This window comes from Theobroma cacao, chromosome 4 (genome assembly GCF_053813885.1).
Source record: "Theobroma cacao isolate CCN51 chromosome 4, ASM5381388v1, whole genome shotgun sequence".
NCBI lineage: Eukaryota > Viridiplantae > Streptophyta > Magnoliopsida > Malvales > Malvaceae > Theobroma > Theobroma cacao.
Genome location: NC_142642.1, coordinates 2,702,694 through 2,719,032, shown reverse-complemented (window position 1 = coordinate 2,719,032; position 16,339 = coordinate 2,702,694). Strand labels below are relative to the sequence as shown.

The window sequence follows — 16,339 nt, the reverse complement described above, 5'->3', positions numbered from 1 at the left end:
ATTTTGTATAAGGTTATCAGAGCATCATCGGAAAAGTTAGATGGAAGAGATACAAATCAGAGCATCGAAAAGGTTAATATAACCCCAAAATCATATGCATAGAAAATGTTATGTAAAGTATATAGGCATATCCTGTCAATATTCACAAGTTCATTCATTTTCAAATAGGTAGTTGCAGATACAGCTCAGAGCTTCAAACCTTTAAGAAAGTAAAACAAACATGAGCATAACAACTTCTATGAGAATACACACCAAAACCAAAATTTTAGCATTACATTTTGCTTGGTAAAAGTATACAGCACAAGGAAGCTTTTTTCTGCTGGGAATAACATCATAGAGACATCACCCAATGGGATGCCTCTGTCCGATTGGACAATAGATGGCAGGATGTGATATAACCGAGTCAACTGACATGAGTCCTTATAGGTAGCTTGGACACCCTTTCATATGTTTTCTCGGCTCCTGGTTTTGCTTGTGGACAATGCAATCACGGTGAGATAACAATAAACAATGAACAAGAATTGCGAACTGTTGTCAAAAAGTCAAGCCTGGCCACACTTGCTTAGACAGGCAATTCCGTCTTCCAAATAATCTTCCCTGCTGATCCAAAACTCAGGCGCATCCTGCACATGATAACATCAACATTCAAATATTCTTCAATTACTTCTAAACTGTCATCAGAAATATGCTAACTCATGCAGAAAATTGAGCTTTGGAGCTTGCTGTTTTTGCTGTGTGCATGAGCATGCATGAGAATGAGTTTACATGTGCACTATAAGCATCACAGAGATTTAGACCTTCATAATCCCGGCAAGAACTGCACCTCCAAGATACACCATATGCTTTCTCCGCGGTGGGTCCTCAATCCGCAGTCGCAGTTTCTATTCAGAAGCATGAGAAGATAATTTAAAAAGATAAGCATCACAGGTTTTCATAGTCATTTACTTGTTTTCTGTGTCCAGCTCAAAAGATCAACTGACTTGCTCAATCATTGGCATGAAATAAAACTCAAAAAGAGATAATACAAAAACAGAAGATGGAGTAGCTTCTGTTCTATATTTTAATAGCAACAGAGCTTACCTTTAACCCATCCTTATTTCCCTTTAGAACCACTTCAAGATATCGATCTAGTATTTCCTTCTCCAGCCTGAATCAAAAGTAAAATCTCTATCATATGAAAGGCACAACCATACTGGAGAATGCGACCAAGGGGAATGGTTGAAGCCAGGACCAAAGCAGATAATGCAATTAACCACATACAAATTTCAGAAGTATCTTAAACATGTCTCTTTATATAAGTGAAATATATTACCGACTAGGTAATCCTGGGTACATGGTGCTCCCTCCACTTAAAACTATATGCTGATAGAGCTGAAAAATATAAAGCCAATAAAAAGTCAGATTTACGTGGATATAATCCCAGCACCACAAAGAATTAACAGTTAATTTATCTGATGATCATTTTCGAGCCCATAAATCACTCTCCTGACCTATTGGGTCATAAAATCATACTGGTTACTTATATCCGAAGCCTGCTCTGAATTTGAGACTTTGTGATTACTAAATATAAAAATGCTAAAGCAGATGAAAGGGATATCATCTTAAATGGGAATGGAAGAGGAAAATATGGACATATAAACTATCAGAAGCACTAGTTATTCACTTCATTGATGAGTGAAAAGTGCACTGACAGATTTGTTTTAAATCCAATGCATGGGAATACTGCTTTGGGAGATTGTATCCACCATGAGACGTGCAATTTAATTATACAAAGAAGACAATAAATGAACAACAGATTTCTTGAAGAAACTTAGAACTAAAATAAGAGAAAAAGGCACACAGACACATGAAGAAAAGGCTGCAGAATGGCTTCAAAGAAAGAGGATGATGAGAGGCTTCATGAAAATCCAGAAATTCTAACAAATTAACAGCCTAAAGCATCAGCAATTTGTTGGAGTAATTTTAGATAATAAAAACTATATTCCTTGAAATAATTTTAGTACCATCATGCGGTTGTCAATATCCATCTCTTGAATGCAGCGGAAAACCATGTCAGCCATGCCATCACCTTCAACATCAATAAGTTCCTGCAAAAGGGTTCCTTACTTTTCACAATCTATGGTCTATCGATATATCTTTGTGACTAAATAAAATCAGTTTTACAACAATAATTCATAAGAACTCAAAAAGTGGCCTGAAGAGCGCAATGTTAGTCAGACAATCAATGTGTCTCAAAAGTTCTCAACAGATTGATATTAATATATGGAGTGCAATTTTATTTTGATAGCAATGGACTTTGAAACATCCTAACTCATTCTGACAATCCCAGATAACAGGTAGCACAGAGAAATTTTAATATATGGAATCAGTAACAATAAAGAGAACTGCAGTCTTACAGGAGTGAAAAGAGCCTCAGGGGCCTGGAACCTTTCAGTGCCTACTTTAATGACCCTTCCATCTGGCAGCTGGTCAAAAGAAAATTTGTCAGTAAACTAGATACAAGACTCTTGATTAGCGTTTTGCCATTCTAAACATAGAGAAATTAAAATGTCAGACCAAATCCATAAGCATGCATCAAATTCAACAAGTAAAACCACACAATAACATAACAACAAGCCAAATAAAGGGCAAAAAGTACCTGTCTAGATTCCTAATTAAGTTTCTTTAATCAAACCCATGCCTAAGAGTTACAAATTACGTATTTACAGAGGACGAGGGAATGGAACATTTACAGAAGGTACTGAGAGAACGAAATTACAGTGTAATTCTTAACAAGGATGGTGGTCTCAAGTCCCAGTTGATATTCCCTTTTGTAATCATAACTGCATGAAAATACAAGTCATGTTACACTCAATTCTATAATTAGTTTCATAAAATCTGAGGACAGCATAAAATGCTTGTTCACCTTATATAGCAGAGTTTTTCTTTGATTTCCCTGACAGTCTCAAAATCAGCAGTTCTATTCATTGCATACCTAAAGAAATGCACCCAAAAGCAGATCACTTAATGATCAAAAGCATTATCAATCTAATTAATCTTACAAGTTTATCTCACAAAGAATTGGTCCTCACCCTCTCCGGGAGAGTAAATCAACAAGATAGGATGTTATGTGCCGACCAGCTACATTCATTCGCTTAGTAAGGTGAGGAAATGAATAGCCATCAACAACAGGAACCTGGGAAGAAAGACCAAAGTAATTATTCTCAAGACTTCATGTGCAGTGCTCCCACAAATGCACACCTTATACCGTATAATGCAACTTCTACTAAAAATAATGGTAAATGGGTTGTCAAACAGTTTACCACATGAGTGACACCATCACCAGAGTCGATAACTAATCCAGTCAGCAGACCTGTGATGATTCAAGGTAATGCTCAAAAATGAGGGAGAAAGTACAAAAATTGAACAATAATAGTTTTAAACAAAAGATTCTTCATGAGGCTACAACATTCTTGGTAACATGCTATAATAGCTACCGTTGTCTTCAAAGGGCAGTAGCAGAACTACATGCCCAAGTTGTGAATGTTCTACAAACACATATTGTATATAACAAAATTAAACCTTTAATTATTTCCGTAGGCACCTTGAGCATACAAAGTTAAAACAGCCTGAATTTGAATGAAGACACCAGAAAAGTTGTATTTTTCAAACATGGTCTCGACCTGCAATCTCAAATCAAAACCCAACTCATCAGATCCCAACAATAATGTTCTCGAAAACTTCAATCACTCACCATACCAATGAATTGGGATTACAAACCATTTTTTCACGGTTTTTTGAGGGATTGAGAGGCGGGTCGGTGAGTAATATCTTACATTCCGTTGGATTAATCTGTTTACAAACAGCATAGAATTTTATCAGACTAATATCACAAAAACAAAAACAAAAAACATGAATTAGAGCTAAACAACATAAACTAGAAGAAGGAAAGACGTACTTTTAGTTCATTGTAAAACGCATGATCCCAAACATGACACATATCATCCCAATTCTGAACAATTCCATTGTTAACCGGATACGATATATCCAACTGATGCCTCAAATCAGCACACGTTTCTCCAACAACAATATCCTAACCAAATTTCAAATTAAACAAAAAAAAAACCTCATTAACATGACCTCTGAAGACAAAGAAATAAGTAAAGTTATGAGAGTTTGAGTTTTTTGACCTTCAACTCTTGTTCCATGAGAGATTCCTCGTACCGTAACATAGGTCTCCCGACCACGCATGGGAACACCGATGTCGGAAAATTTTCTCCGGCGAAACCACATTTTACGTACTGCAATCGAATATTAAACAGATCTAGTGAAGCAAACTCAAAGAAATGAAACCAAAGAGGAAAAAAGAAAGGAGAAAATGAATTACGCCGGTGCCGTTGTCGCAAACGACGACGTTCCGGTTGTCCATAGGAGGTGAAGTGTATCAGTTGCTTGAAGCAGAGGGGAGTCAAATTGCAGGAAAGAATCCGGGTGTTTGGTTCCCCGGTTGCCATTTCGAATAGTTTTAAAAATATAAAAAACGACATCGTCTCAGGAAATATTGTGTGTGTGTGTGTGTGGTAGGGTTTTGGACCTTTCGGTTGGGTTGTGCATCCAAAAGGCTTTTATTGAAGCCCAATTTATTGGGGCCTGTTGGTTCGGGTCTAAAAAGCTTAACCCAAGCCCGAACTATTACCCATATGCAACGACGTCGTTCATAACAGCCTGCTGTTTATAAGCTTATACCAAACTAGGGTTTTTTCCCTTAGATGTTCGTTGTCGACAGATAGAGCTGAACAGCTGAAGGAGCCGAAGAACCGAAGCTGCAGAAATGGTGAAGCAGCTTTCTTCCTCTCTCATTTTCTTCGTCTTAAAAGAAAAACGAAATTATCTTCTTTTGTTTATTATCTCTTTTTTGCTTCATTTTTTGGCTTGGTCGAATCAATCTAAGCTAAAATGTGTGCTTTTTTGAAACTGTAGGCTCCAAAACGAGGTGTGAAAGCCCCGGTGGTTGCAGCTAAGAAGAAAACGGTACTTTTACTTTGTTCATTGCATTATTTCATGGGTTTAAAGATTCCCATTTTTCCTTTGATTTTAAATCTTTGTTTGGGGTTTTAGGACAAGGTGGTCAATCCGTTGTTCGAAAAGAGGCCGAAGCAGTTTGGGATTGGAGGGGATTTGCCACCCAAGAAGGATCTCACCCGGTTCGTTAAGTTCCCCAAAACCGTTAGGATTCAGAGGCAGAAGAGGATCCTCAAGCAGAGGCTTAAGGTCCCACCTGCTTTGAATCAGTTCACCAAGACACTGGATAAGAATCTAGGTACGAATCCCATTCGCACCTTTGTTTCGTTTTAATTTAAGTTATTTGTTTATGTCAAATGATAGTAATCATTTCATTGGTTCATTTTCATGATAAATCTTTGGTTCCTTTTTCTGGGTTTTAAAAGAGGTTTGATTCTCTCCTTGCTTTTGCTTCAATTTAAGTTTTGCAGATGTCAAAATGATAGTAAGTATTACATTGGTTCATTTACATGATAAATCTGTGGTTCTGTTTACTATCGGGATTTTATAGCATGATTACTAGGTTTTAAAAGAAGTTTGAGGAAGCCTGTAGCAGATTGTATGCAATCAGTTTTTGTAATTTTTGGAAAATCCATTGTACTTAAGTATGTAACATCGATTTAAGGATTTCCTAATTCAATAGGAATGCATTTCTGCCAATTTTAATTTATGTGCTACTTGATGGAAGTCAGTAAAAGGTATATTCTCATTGTTTTGTGACCTTAGGGTACTTTCTATTGTTTTGTCTTGGTTGATGTAACAAGTTTTCAATTGTTCCTCTTTTATGTTGCTGCAGCATCAAACCTGTTCAAGATGCTTCTCAAGTACCGGCCTGAGGACAAGGCTGCAAAGAAGGAGCGACTCTTGAAAAAGGCTCAATCAGAGGCTGAAGGAAAGCCTGCTGAGGCTAAGAAGCCCATTGTTGTGAAGTATGGTCTTAACCATGTCACCTATCTTATTGAGCAGGTATTCCCTCATCTGATATTTTTTTTGCTAGAGAATTGTGTTTCCGTCGCTACTTGTATCTATGGTGGGCCCTTTTCTATTGTCTCAAAGGAAATTTTCCTTGCAGAATAAGGCACAGCTTGTAATTATTGCTCATGATGTGGATCCCATAGAGTTGGTTGTCTGGCTGCCAGCATTGTGCAGGAAGATGGAGATCCCATACTGCATTGTCAAGGGAAAAGCACGCTTGGGAGCGGTAATAGCCTGTTATCTTGTTTTCTCAGCACTTTTGAAGCAGAGTTATGAATGCCAAACTAAATGTTTGTACCTCCATGTTTGATAGATTGTTCATAAGAAATCTGCATCAGTTTTGTGCTTGACTACTGTCAAGAATGAAGATAAGTTGGAATTCAGCAGGATCTTGGAAGCTATCAAGGTGGTGTGAAGTTTCAATGTGCTGTACATTTGTTCTCCTTTAAAATTGTTGGATGGTCTGATTCATTTCGTGATTTTTTTTTTCTTGATACAGGCCAACTTCAATGACAAGTATGATGAGTATAGGAAGAAATGGGGTGGCGGTATCATGGGTACCAAATCCCAGGCAAGAACCAAAGCCAAAGAGAAGTTACTTGCCAAGGAAGCTGCCCAGAGGATGACCTAAGAGCTAATATAGAGTTCATTTCCTGTTAGTTAGGACATTATGTTTGGAGGCCATCGGCATCTTTCATTTTTGGTTATTTTAAAGTAGTTCATGATAAAAGCATAGTGTTTCTTTTCTTTAAAGGCAGGTTATAATCGAATTTTCTGGTAATGCTGTTTGACGGTGACTGGTTTTTTCCATACTCGAAGCTGCCTCCTTTATTCATGAATTGTTAGCGTTAGACTCAATGCAATTGGCCCATCATTTTAATCATTTTATTACAGCTCAATCATGGTGTCCTAATATAAATTTTGTATTCTTTTCACATGGCCCTACCTCATCTGAATCTTTCGATGGTTTTCTGCTTAGTACCATGATAAACCAACAGCTTAGACTTGAAATGGAAGAACTATGTTGTGATTGAGATTCTTGTGTCACCTCTGTTTCTTACTTTGCTCATGGTTTCACACTAATGGGTTTCCCCACCTTAGAATATTACTTTAATCCACTTATTTTAGACCTGGGAATCAAGGCCAGGTGAAGAGCTGATGTGGTTACTGTGGACATTGTTGAAAGTCATATTTGGAATCGAGTTGGGCAATGTTGATTTTTGATTTTGAGTTTTCTTGTCTGCCTTTTCTGTCCTTTGGACATTGTAGTTGAAGAGTAAAGAAGCAGGCAAGCAAAATCAATCATATTTCACCTTAAAATTATTCCATTGGGTTTTTTCCTTAACATGATGGGCCACTCCACTTTGGGGTATGCAGAACTTGTGGGACTATGTAGATTGGTTCGAGACTTTTTTTTTTATCATTTTTTTCAATAATTGTCAAGAAATATAAAATAAAATAGGATTATTCGTTTCCAAATTTTAATTTAGATAAATCTAATCTCAAAAGATATCATTATTAAGTATATTACAATATATGTATAATATATTTAAAAAATTATTATTAATAATCCATTTGTTCGATATTATTTCAATCAAATTTTGTTCAGTTTTAACTGCACCCATCCTTTTGTTGTCATTTATTACTGTTTCCTTATTTTTTTTAATTTCAAAATTTTTTTAATTTATTCAAAAAAATAAAATAATCTAATTTTTGAAAAATAGTGGGAAGAATAAAAACTAGAACTTAATTGTTAAAAATTAATAATTAAAAATTTAATTTGAAAATTAGAGATAAAATGTGTGATGTATACCTTAACTTCTAATAAATTCAGGGTTGATAGCTATAAAAAGAATTAAGTAATAGTCAAAGGAAATGTAAAATTAGTAGTATTACTATTAAGTAGTAGTAGTAATTTTTTTTACTTTATCTGTTTTTTCAAATTTTTAATCCTCGAAAGGAAAAACGCACAATTTATCTGATAGATATTTAATTCCTCTTTTTTTTTAAAAAAAAAAGTTCTCTCTCTGTAAAATTAAAAAAAAAATCACAGTTTTTGTTTGTTCTGACTTCTGATCAAAATCAAACCCAAACCTCCAATTTGAGAAACCCTAGCAATTCCTCTCTCTCTCGCTCGCTCTCTGCAAAATCATCATTTCCTGATACCTTTCTTTCTCTCTTTCTTTTTATCGATCGAACCATTTGATCGCTCTCTCTCTCTCTCTCTCGCTCTCTCTCTGCGTCGCCCTTTTCAGAACCTTGAACGCCGCCGATTGTTTGCTCCGATCTCCGCCTTCAGATTCTTGCAATTTTCATTTTCTCGATGGCTGACGGGAAATTCGAGCTGCCTGATGATCTCCTCGCCTCCAAAACTGCCTCTGATCACTCCTCCCTCAAAGGTTTTCTACATTTCCCTTTTTTTTTTTTACCAATTTATTCACATCTCTTTTTCAATTTTCCTTCTCTCATTTTTCCTCCAAATTTTTTGGCATGCCTATTGTACAATTTCGCCATATCGATCTCAATCTTTACAGTTTTTTTTTTAATAAAATTTATTTCTTTTTATTAAAATTTTTTCCTCTGATGGTTTGTTCGACTTTTTTTAATAGTTCAATTTAATTATCTAGTCTAAATTTCATATTTTGTCAATGATTTATATATTTTTCCCTTTAGATCTCGATTAATTTTTTAGAAATAAATTTTAGTTCTTTTTACTGCTTAGTAATTTAATTTTGAAGTTTTCGCCTTAAAAGAAAACAAAACGAAAAGAAATGCAGGTTGTTTATATGTTGAATCGTTTTAGCTCCAACCTTCCTTTCAAATGTATCAGTGATTATAGAACAAATTTTAACTTTTTTTTTTTATAAAAAAAGAAAATTCCTTTAGTTGCTTCAAATAATTATTGGGATATTTTAATCGTCAACGATGAAGTTGGTGTAATAATACAGTGTTTTTTTCCCTTCTAATTATTGGAAAGATTCAATTCAATGAAAGGTTCACTTGTTTCAATTAGGAAAATTGGAAGTTCAAATTCAAAGCAATTTGATATATTTTTAGGGACTCAATAAAAACAACCTGAAAGCTATGAGGTTTTAAAGGTGATTTCTACCTAATTCACTTATGTGTTATTTACTTGGTTTCTGTTGTCGTTAGGTGAAGCTTGGGATGGGAACTTGGAGGAGAAGGGACTCACGGGGTTAGTTGATGACATCAAAGGTACTAATATTTTCCTTATGTTGAATTGTGAATTGTTAAACACCTAAGCAGCTTTTTTATTGTAAATTTTACTACTTTGTTTTGTTGCCAATAGATCAAGCAAATTCAGAGAGCAGCATACCTCTGTCTCCACAATGGCTTTACGCTAAACCTGCTGATGCTAAAATGTTAACTGCTGGAGCTTCTGGGGTATGATACCTAATTTCATTGCCCGTATGAGGGGTTGAGGTGTTTGCTTGTATTTTTATATACCCTTACTAATTGAAGTATGGGTAAATAGTGCATCACATAAAAAATCAGTTAGACTGAATTTGAATAAATTGGTATAATTTTCATTACTTAATCCTCATAATGAATTTATATTTGGCATTTAGCTGATGACTTGAGGAATGTTCAGGTTGCAATAAATATTTTCTTCATTTTGGTGTGTCTATTGTTTATGTGTTATAATTTTTTTACCCTAACAGGATATACGAGTGCCAAATTCGTTGCCCCATGGAACCTCGGGTGATCCCAATCTGAAAGATAGTTGGCGATTAGACGGGTCCCAAGACAAGAAAGACTGGAGGAGGCCTGCACCTGATCTTGAAAGCAGTCGCCGTTGGCGCGAAGAGGAGAGAGAAACAAGCTTACTAGGCCGAAGAGATCGTAGAAAAGAAGATCGCCGTGCTGATGTTACTTCAACGAGGGATGTTCCTGAAAATAGGACCTTGTCGTCTTCAGAGCGATGGCATGATGGTAGCAGTCGTAGTTCTGGGCATGAATCTCGTAGAGACAGCAAGTGGTCTTCGAGATGGGGTCCTGAAGACAAAGAAAAGGATTCCCGAACTGAGAAGAGGACAGATGCTGAGAAGGAAGACGCCCCTAATGACAAACAAGCTTTTGTCAGCGGGTGCCGCATAGCGTCGGAGCGCGAGAATGATTCTCGTGATAAATGGAGGCCACGACATCGTTTGGAAGTTCATGCAGGTGGGTCAGCTTCTTACCGCAGTGCTCCAGGATTTGGTCCAGAGAGGGGACGAGTGGAGGGATCAAATGTGCGGTTTGCAGCAGGACGAGGAAGGTCAAATGCTAATGGAAGCCTACAAATTGGAAGGCCAGCGTCTGCTTCTGTAATTGGATCTCTTCCTGTCGACAGACACAAGACTTCTAATGCATATTGCTACCCAAGGGGAAAACTCCTTGACATTTACCGCAAGCAAAAGACTGGTCCAAATTTTGACATCCTACCTGATGAGATGGATCATTTATCACCAATAACACAAAAAGAAACTGTTGAGCCTTTGGCTTTTGTTCCACCTGATGCAGAGGAAGAGGTATGAAACTTCTATTCTGATTTATAGGAGAAAAACTTACTCATCTTTATCCTTCTTTCATTGCTTCAAATTGGCTTGCGTGATTCTTACAGGTTGTCCTTGGAGATATATGGAAAGGAAAAACCACTAGCAGTGGTGTGTTCTACAACTCATTTAGAGACACTAGTAGGGGATCAAACGACAGCATTGCTGGTAGTGTTTCATTTATGTTGTAACTTACCCAGTAAACAATCAGATATCATTTATTTGCTGAATTTTTTTTTTGTCCTAATCCAGTTTTTACTGATTTAACTTCAGGTGAAGGGAAACAAAGTTCCTCGGTTAATAGGGAGGATAGTGTTGAATCTGGTGAGAAGGCTGCTGTAAACAACTATTATCAAGGGAATCATGCTGAGACATTTGATGTGTCAGATTCACAGATGATTATTACCAAGGGTAGGCAACTTTCATTTTTAGTTGTTGAGTATTAGCAGTTAATTGAGAATATATTCATGATTTGTTCTGTTTGTCATTACAGAAAGGAATAGTTCAAAAGAAGGTGAACAGAGATGTCTGACATCATCTGATATAGATGTAACCAATGCTTTAATGTCAGATGGGGAGATTGGTGGGTCCAGAAATGACGTGTATGAAATAAAATCATTTGATTGCCAACAAGCGGCAGATTTGAAAGTGCAAAAGCACCCTAAGTGGGAGGATAATGAATCATCCATGCAATTTGAAGTGGGTAATGAGCTTCCTGAAGACTCAAGTTCTCTATTTGATTTTCCATCACTACAGCCTACTCCAGGCAGTAAGCAGATAAATCTTAGGGGCAATAATGAGGGACAATCACTGGAAAGTGTTACCCTTCCTGAGGATTTGAGTTTGTGCTATCTTGATCCTCAAGGGGTAATTCAGGGACCATATCTGGGGATTGACATTATTACATGGTTTGAGCAAGGTTATTTCAGTACAGACTTACCTGTTCGATTGGCAGATGCTCCAGATGGTTCACCTTTCCAAGAACTTGGTGATATCATGCCACACCTAAGAATGAATTCAGGTTCTGCCTCCAGTGTGAATGCAGTTACAAGAATGCAAATACCTGATTCTGTTGAATGCAACTTGGAAGAGACCATATCCTCTTCTGCTTCTGCTCCTGATTTGAAGGGGTCTGCGATGGGAAATAAGCACCAAATTTTGTCTGCTTTTGAGACTTCTGATACTAATTTTCAGTTTAGTGGACCTAATCGAAGTTGTCATTCTGAGCATTGGTTTTCTGAAGATCAAAGCTTCCATAAATTTGCTGCTCAAGAAGAGGGTAAGTGTAATGGTTGGACCTACTGTTGATTTTGTTTTTAATTGTGTCTCTTCATGATGCCTGCTTTTCCTCCTGTGTGATACAGAAATTATTTTTCCCGGAAGTGCTAATGGTGACCGTTTGAAAGTTTCTGGCGACATGCAAGGTACTTTAGGCAATCCTGCCAGCCATTTGTCGATTGCAAATGAATTTTCAAAAGCCAATGTACCTTCTCATCGTGATGATGAGTTGCATCCTTTTGGATTGTTGATGTCTGAGTTGAAAGGCACTCATTCGAAGCATTCTCAATCATCTAATATGGCTTCAAGCATAGGTGATAAAGGGCAGTTTTTAGATCCTTCGCTTGATATAGAGGCCACTTTTTCTGGTCAGAGTGTTGTTGGTACAGTGGCTGAACAAACTTCTTTTCCAGAGGCTTGGTCTGATGATTATAGAAGAAATGCTTTGTCTAACTCCAACATTCATCTAGGCACTACTGGTGCTCGGCTGTCATCTCAACGGGAGCAAGAATACAATGGTTTTGACCTGGTACAGCACCTAATGTCACAAAAGTTGCCCAATGAACCACTTCAAGAGCAAAATCGATTCTCTCCTCATACCTTTTCACATTCAGCTGGATTTGGTGTAGAGCAAATTCAAAATTTTGATCTTATGCAGAGTAAGAATCTTAATCTCCAGCAGTCAATCCATCATTCAGCTCCACACATAGAACATCTTTTGGAACTTCAGTATCAACAGCAGCAGCAGTTGGAACTTCAGCGGCAGCAGCAGCAGCAGCAGTTGGAAATTCAGCGACAGCAGCAGCAGCAGCAGCAGTTGGAAATTCAGCGACAGCAGCAGCAGCAGCAGTTGGAACTTCAGCGACAGCAGCAGCTTCGTCACCAGCAAATGAAATTGTTGCAGCAGCAGCAACAACAACAACAATTACAACAGCAGCATTCCCAAGCTCAGCAGTTGCTTCTTGATCAATTGCTGCAGCATCAGATGTCTGATCCTGGTTATGGTCAGCCCAAATTTGATGCTGCTAGGGACAACGTACTTGATCAGGTTCATTTACAAATGCATCTCCTGAATGAATTGCAGCAGAATTCTCATGCTTCAAGGCACCTGGATCCATCACTGGAGCAGATCATCCAAGCAAAGATTAACCTGAGTGCTCTCCAAGGGCAACAGGCTGACTTTTTGGATTTCATGTCACAAACAAAGTATGGCAATATGCTCCCTTCAGAGCATCAGCTTCGTCTTCAACAAGAACAGTTGCAAGTGCAGCAATTATCTATGGCACTGAGGCAACAATTAGGAATGGAGGGGGAAAGACGAAGTGCTGGGTCATGGTCTGTAGATGAAGCTGGTCAGTTTGTCAGGAATATCAGTCATCACCAGGCTCAGTCAGTGGGTTTGAATGCTTCAGATATTTACCAGCAGAGGCATTCATCTCTTGAAGAGCAATTCAGCAATCTTAGACGGAATCATTCTTTGCAGGAGCAACAGCAGCGAGGGATTTTTGACCCCAACCATGCAGCATTTGACAGGTTGACTCTTCCTGCAGTAGCCCCTGGAATGAAAGTAGACAATGTAAATTCTCTTGATCTAGCTGAGCATCTCTTTATGCGCTCGAACAACCAGCTGGGTCCTTTTTCTTCTGGTATCTCTCTTAGTCAACAAATTTCGGGTGATGTATATGCTTCACATCCAGATGCAATAGAGAGCTTGCACTCTAGGAAAAATGGGCAGCTAGAAAATAGTTGGACTGAAAAACAGAGACAACAATTACAGCTTGAAGCGGAGCTGCAAAGAAGGGAGTCTGAAGTTGATTCAAGTGCTTGGGCATCAGCTGGAGGAGTTCATGAAAACTCTAAGAAAGCTTTAATGGACATTCTTCACCAAAAACTGGGTATTCAATCTGTACAGTCATCAGAAGTAGATTATCAACATCCCATTTCATCTTCCAGAGGTCGGGAAACCTTTTGGCCTGTTTCTGAGCCACAAACTTCCAATTTTCCTTTTAATCATTTTCCAAAGCAGGAAGTTCATGTGAACGATTCGTTTATGGAAGGTTCTCGAAATTCCAATTCAAGTGCCTTGTTGCAAGATCATTTGTTTGGAGTTGCTGTGAGTGATTGTGTCAACCATATGGGTAACTCTGAAAGATTGGCTCTTAAAGCCGGTTCTGGCTCGTTTGCAGAAGAACAGTCATTCTTGTTGGGCATTGAAGATCCTTCTCGTAGTAGTTATGCAGATGCCAGCTTGATGGGAAAATCAGCTGCAAATAAAGAGTTAGCAGTGCTGGAGGGAAAGAAGGAGAGGAAAAAAGGATTGAAAGGCATGATAGCAAGGAGTGGCTCTGTGTCAGGGTCTGAGGACAACATGGCAGAGCAAGTAGAGACTTTGGACTGTGGTGACTTACAAAGTGGTATCCAAAGTCGGCATGATTCTCTTAGTACTGGTAATCTGTCAAAACCTTTTCCTTTTTCCTGTAAATGCCAATTATTATTCAGTTCGAGTTAAATCTAAGAGTCATTGAAATGGTGCAGGTGGGAATGGCAGGTTGTATAGTTATGAAATTGGATTAGATACATCAGTTGGAGAAGATGCTTCTAATGATAGGTGAGGTTCCTTTTTATATGGTTTAAATAAGAGATTAATACCTAATTCCCATTACCATGCCTAAACTTGTAACTGTCCATAACTACCTGACAAAAGCTCAGGTGGTGCTTCTGTGTAGTGGCAGCTGGTACAAATGTGTCACTTTTGGAGCTTTTGTGTGGTTAATTTTTAGTTTGATGATTTACGCAGCTATGGCACTCACCTTGTAATTCTGAGCTGTCTTTTTTGGATATTACTGACACTAGATAATACCCTCTCTTCTCCCCTATTGGCATTTGACTGTGTCTCTGCTTTGTGCATGTGGCTTTTTGATTGTTAACTTAGTTTTAACTATTGAACTTCAACTTGCAAAACTGAACATTCTTCTGTTATTAATAGGTTGCTATCGCTGCCAAAAGGGCTTGACAAAGTTTCACAGAAATGCCCACCTGTGTCACGGGTTTCATCATCCCAGGATGTTTTTTCTGATCAAAGCTCAGTGGCATTTGTCAAGCAGAAAAATTCTACAAGCCTTGCAACTTCTGATGGTATGATTTTATTTTTCTCTTTCATTTATTATAGAAAGGATGAACAAAGAAAAAATTAGAAAAACTATATACCTTTCCTTGCGTATATTGGTCACCTAATCTTGTGTTCTATTTACCATGTTCAGAAGGAAGACAGGAAGCTGTGGGGAATACAGGTGCAGTGAGGATTGCAGAAACTCAGGCATCTGTGAAGAAAGATGTCCGTTTTAGAAGGACCTCATCTTGCAGCGATGCTGCGGTGTCAGAGGCATCATTCATAGACGTTCTTAAGAAGCCGGTTCTTCACGGGACCGAGGCAGCAACGAATGGCGCTGCTTTGGAACCATCTGATGGGGTTTCTCAAGCTGGACGAAGTGGCAAGAAGAAAGGGAAGAGAGGAAGGCAGATTGATCCTGCCCTTCTGGGTTTCAAGGTCACAAGCAACCGCATAATGATGGGTGAGATCCAACGCCTCGACGATTAACCACAAACAACCACATGTACACTCTATGATGCTGTACATCTCCTGTAAATTCTTTTTGTTTCCCCCATTTTTGCTCTAGATAATTTTTGTACAGTTTATTTTAGATGCACAGTTGATTAATTCATTTTTTCTAAAAAAAATAAATAAAAGGTTTTGGCTTTAAGAAGAAACTTGTATGTTCATTTTCCTGGAAATGAATGTGGTTTCCGGTCATTGGAATAAGAGTAATTTAATTAATTAATTTAATAATTCTTGAAAAATGCATAATGATTATTATGTCATGGAATGAAAAAAATAATTATTTTATAAGAATAGAATAAGAAAGAAACAAAATAAAATGATTATTACTTGATTTTTTTCATATAATAGAATACGATAAAAATTATTATTGTTATGACTGACTCATCCTAACAATTCCTGTGTCGATTCAGAGCACAACAATTCTCTCTATTCATTCTATTCATGGTTAAGGGGTACAACAAAGAGGTAGAAGAAAATTGGAAAGACCGACTTTTTGGATCAATTTTTTCTTTTTCAACTTTAAATCCTGTTTATTTTAAATTTTTATTGATTAACATAAAAAGTATTGTTTAAAAATTATGTATATATGTATATATTAAATAATGTAATGAAATATTTTAAAATAATAAAATCAAAGTGGAAAAAAGGTTGTAAAGAAAAAAAAAAAAAAGAGTATAAGAATGGATGGTTAGAATGTGGTTTTCCCATGCGAACAACTGTCAACCTGAAACCTTGACCCCATATGTCGCTCTTGATCCTAACAACCTCTGTCTCTGCCTCTCCCTGCATGGTTTCCTTCTCAATTACCATCCAACATTGAAAGCACTGCGGTCTGTGAAGGCCTGCCGTGATCTCTCCTCCAACCGTGGGT

At 37.6% G+C, this 16,339-nt stretch overlaps 3 protein-coding genes across 4 annotated transcripts; 2 read left to right on the top strand and 1 right to left on the bottom strand.

The window, feature by feature from the left end:
• Nucleotides 1–450: 450 nt before the first annotated feature.
• Nucleotides 451–4,497, bottom strand: ARP2 (actin related protein 2). The gene is made up of 15 exons (XM_007031869.3): nt 4,367–4,497; nt 4,170–4,280; nt 3,938–4,072; nt 3,760–3,831; nt 3,584–3,662; nt 3,303–3,352; nt 3,072–3,175; nt 2,906–2,974; nt 2,759–2,822; nt 2,397–2,465; nt 2,004–2,087; nt 1,313–1,371; nt 1,081–1,147; nt 798–881; nt 451–623 (listed from the first exon to the last, which is right to left on the bottom strand). Exons 1-15 carry the CDS (start codon nt 4,406–4,408, stop codon nt 543–545), a joined length of 1,170 nt encoding a protein of 389 aa, XP_007031931.2. The 5' UTR covers nt 4,409–4,497; the 3' UTR covers nt 451–542.
• Nucleotides 4,498–4,734: 237 nt separating this feature from the next.
• On the top strand, nt 4,735–6,898 carry LOC18601059 (large ribosomal subunit protein eL8y-like). 2 transcript variants are annotated; one of them, XM_007031868.3, is made up of 7 exons: nt 4,735–4,813; nt 4,960–5,010; nt 5,098–5,299; nt 5,837–6,006; nt 6,113–6,241; nt 6,329–6,421; nt 6,515–6,898. In XM_007031868.3, the coding sequence occupies exons 1-7, from the start codon at nt 4,811–4,813 to the stop codon at nt 6,644–6,646; spliced, it is 780 nt and encodes a 259-aa protein (XP_007031930.1). In that variant the 5' UTR covers nt 4,735–4,810; the 3' UTR covers nt 6,647–6,898. The 2 variants fall into 2 exon arrangements, with proteins under 2 accessions (XP_007031930.1, XP_088662049.1); XM_088805923.1 differs by lacking the exons at nt 4,735–4,813; nt 4,960–5,010; nt 5,098–5,299; nt 5,837–6,006 and having other exon boundaries at nt 6,094–6,241.
• A 1,182-nt stretch (nt 6,899–8,080) lies between these two features.
• LOC18601058 (uncharacterized) lies at nt 8,081–15,660 on the top strand. The gene is made up of 11 exons (XM_007031865.3): nt 8,081–8,414; nt 9,169–9,231; nt 9,326–9,420; nt 9,699–10,547; nt 10,640–10,739; nt 10,845–10,982; nt 11,065–11,850; nt 11,936–14,296; nt 14,385–14,457; nt 14,836–14,984; nt 15,110–15,660. The coding sequence occupies exons 1-11, from the start codon at nt 8,339–8,341 to the stop codon at nt 15,445–15,447; spliced, it is 5,028 nt and encodes a 1,675-aa protein (XP_007031927.2). The 5' UTR covers nt 8,081–8,338; the 3' UTR covers nt 15,448–15,660.
• The last annotated feature ends 679 nt before the right edge of the window (nt 15,661–16,339 follow it).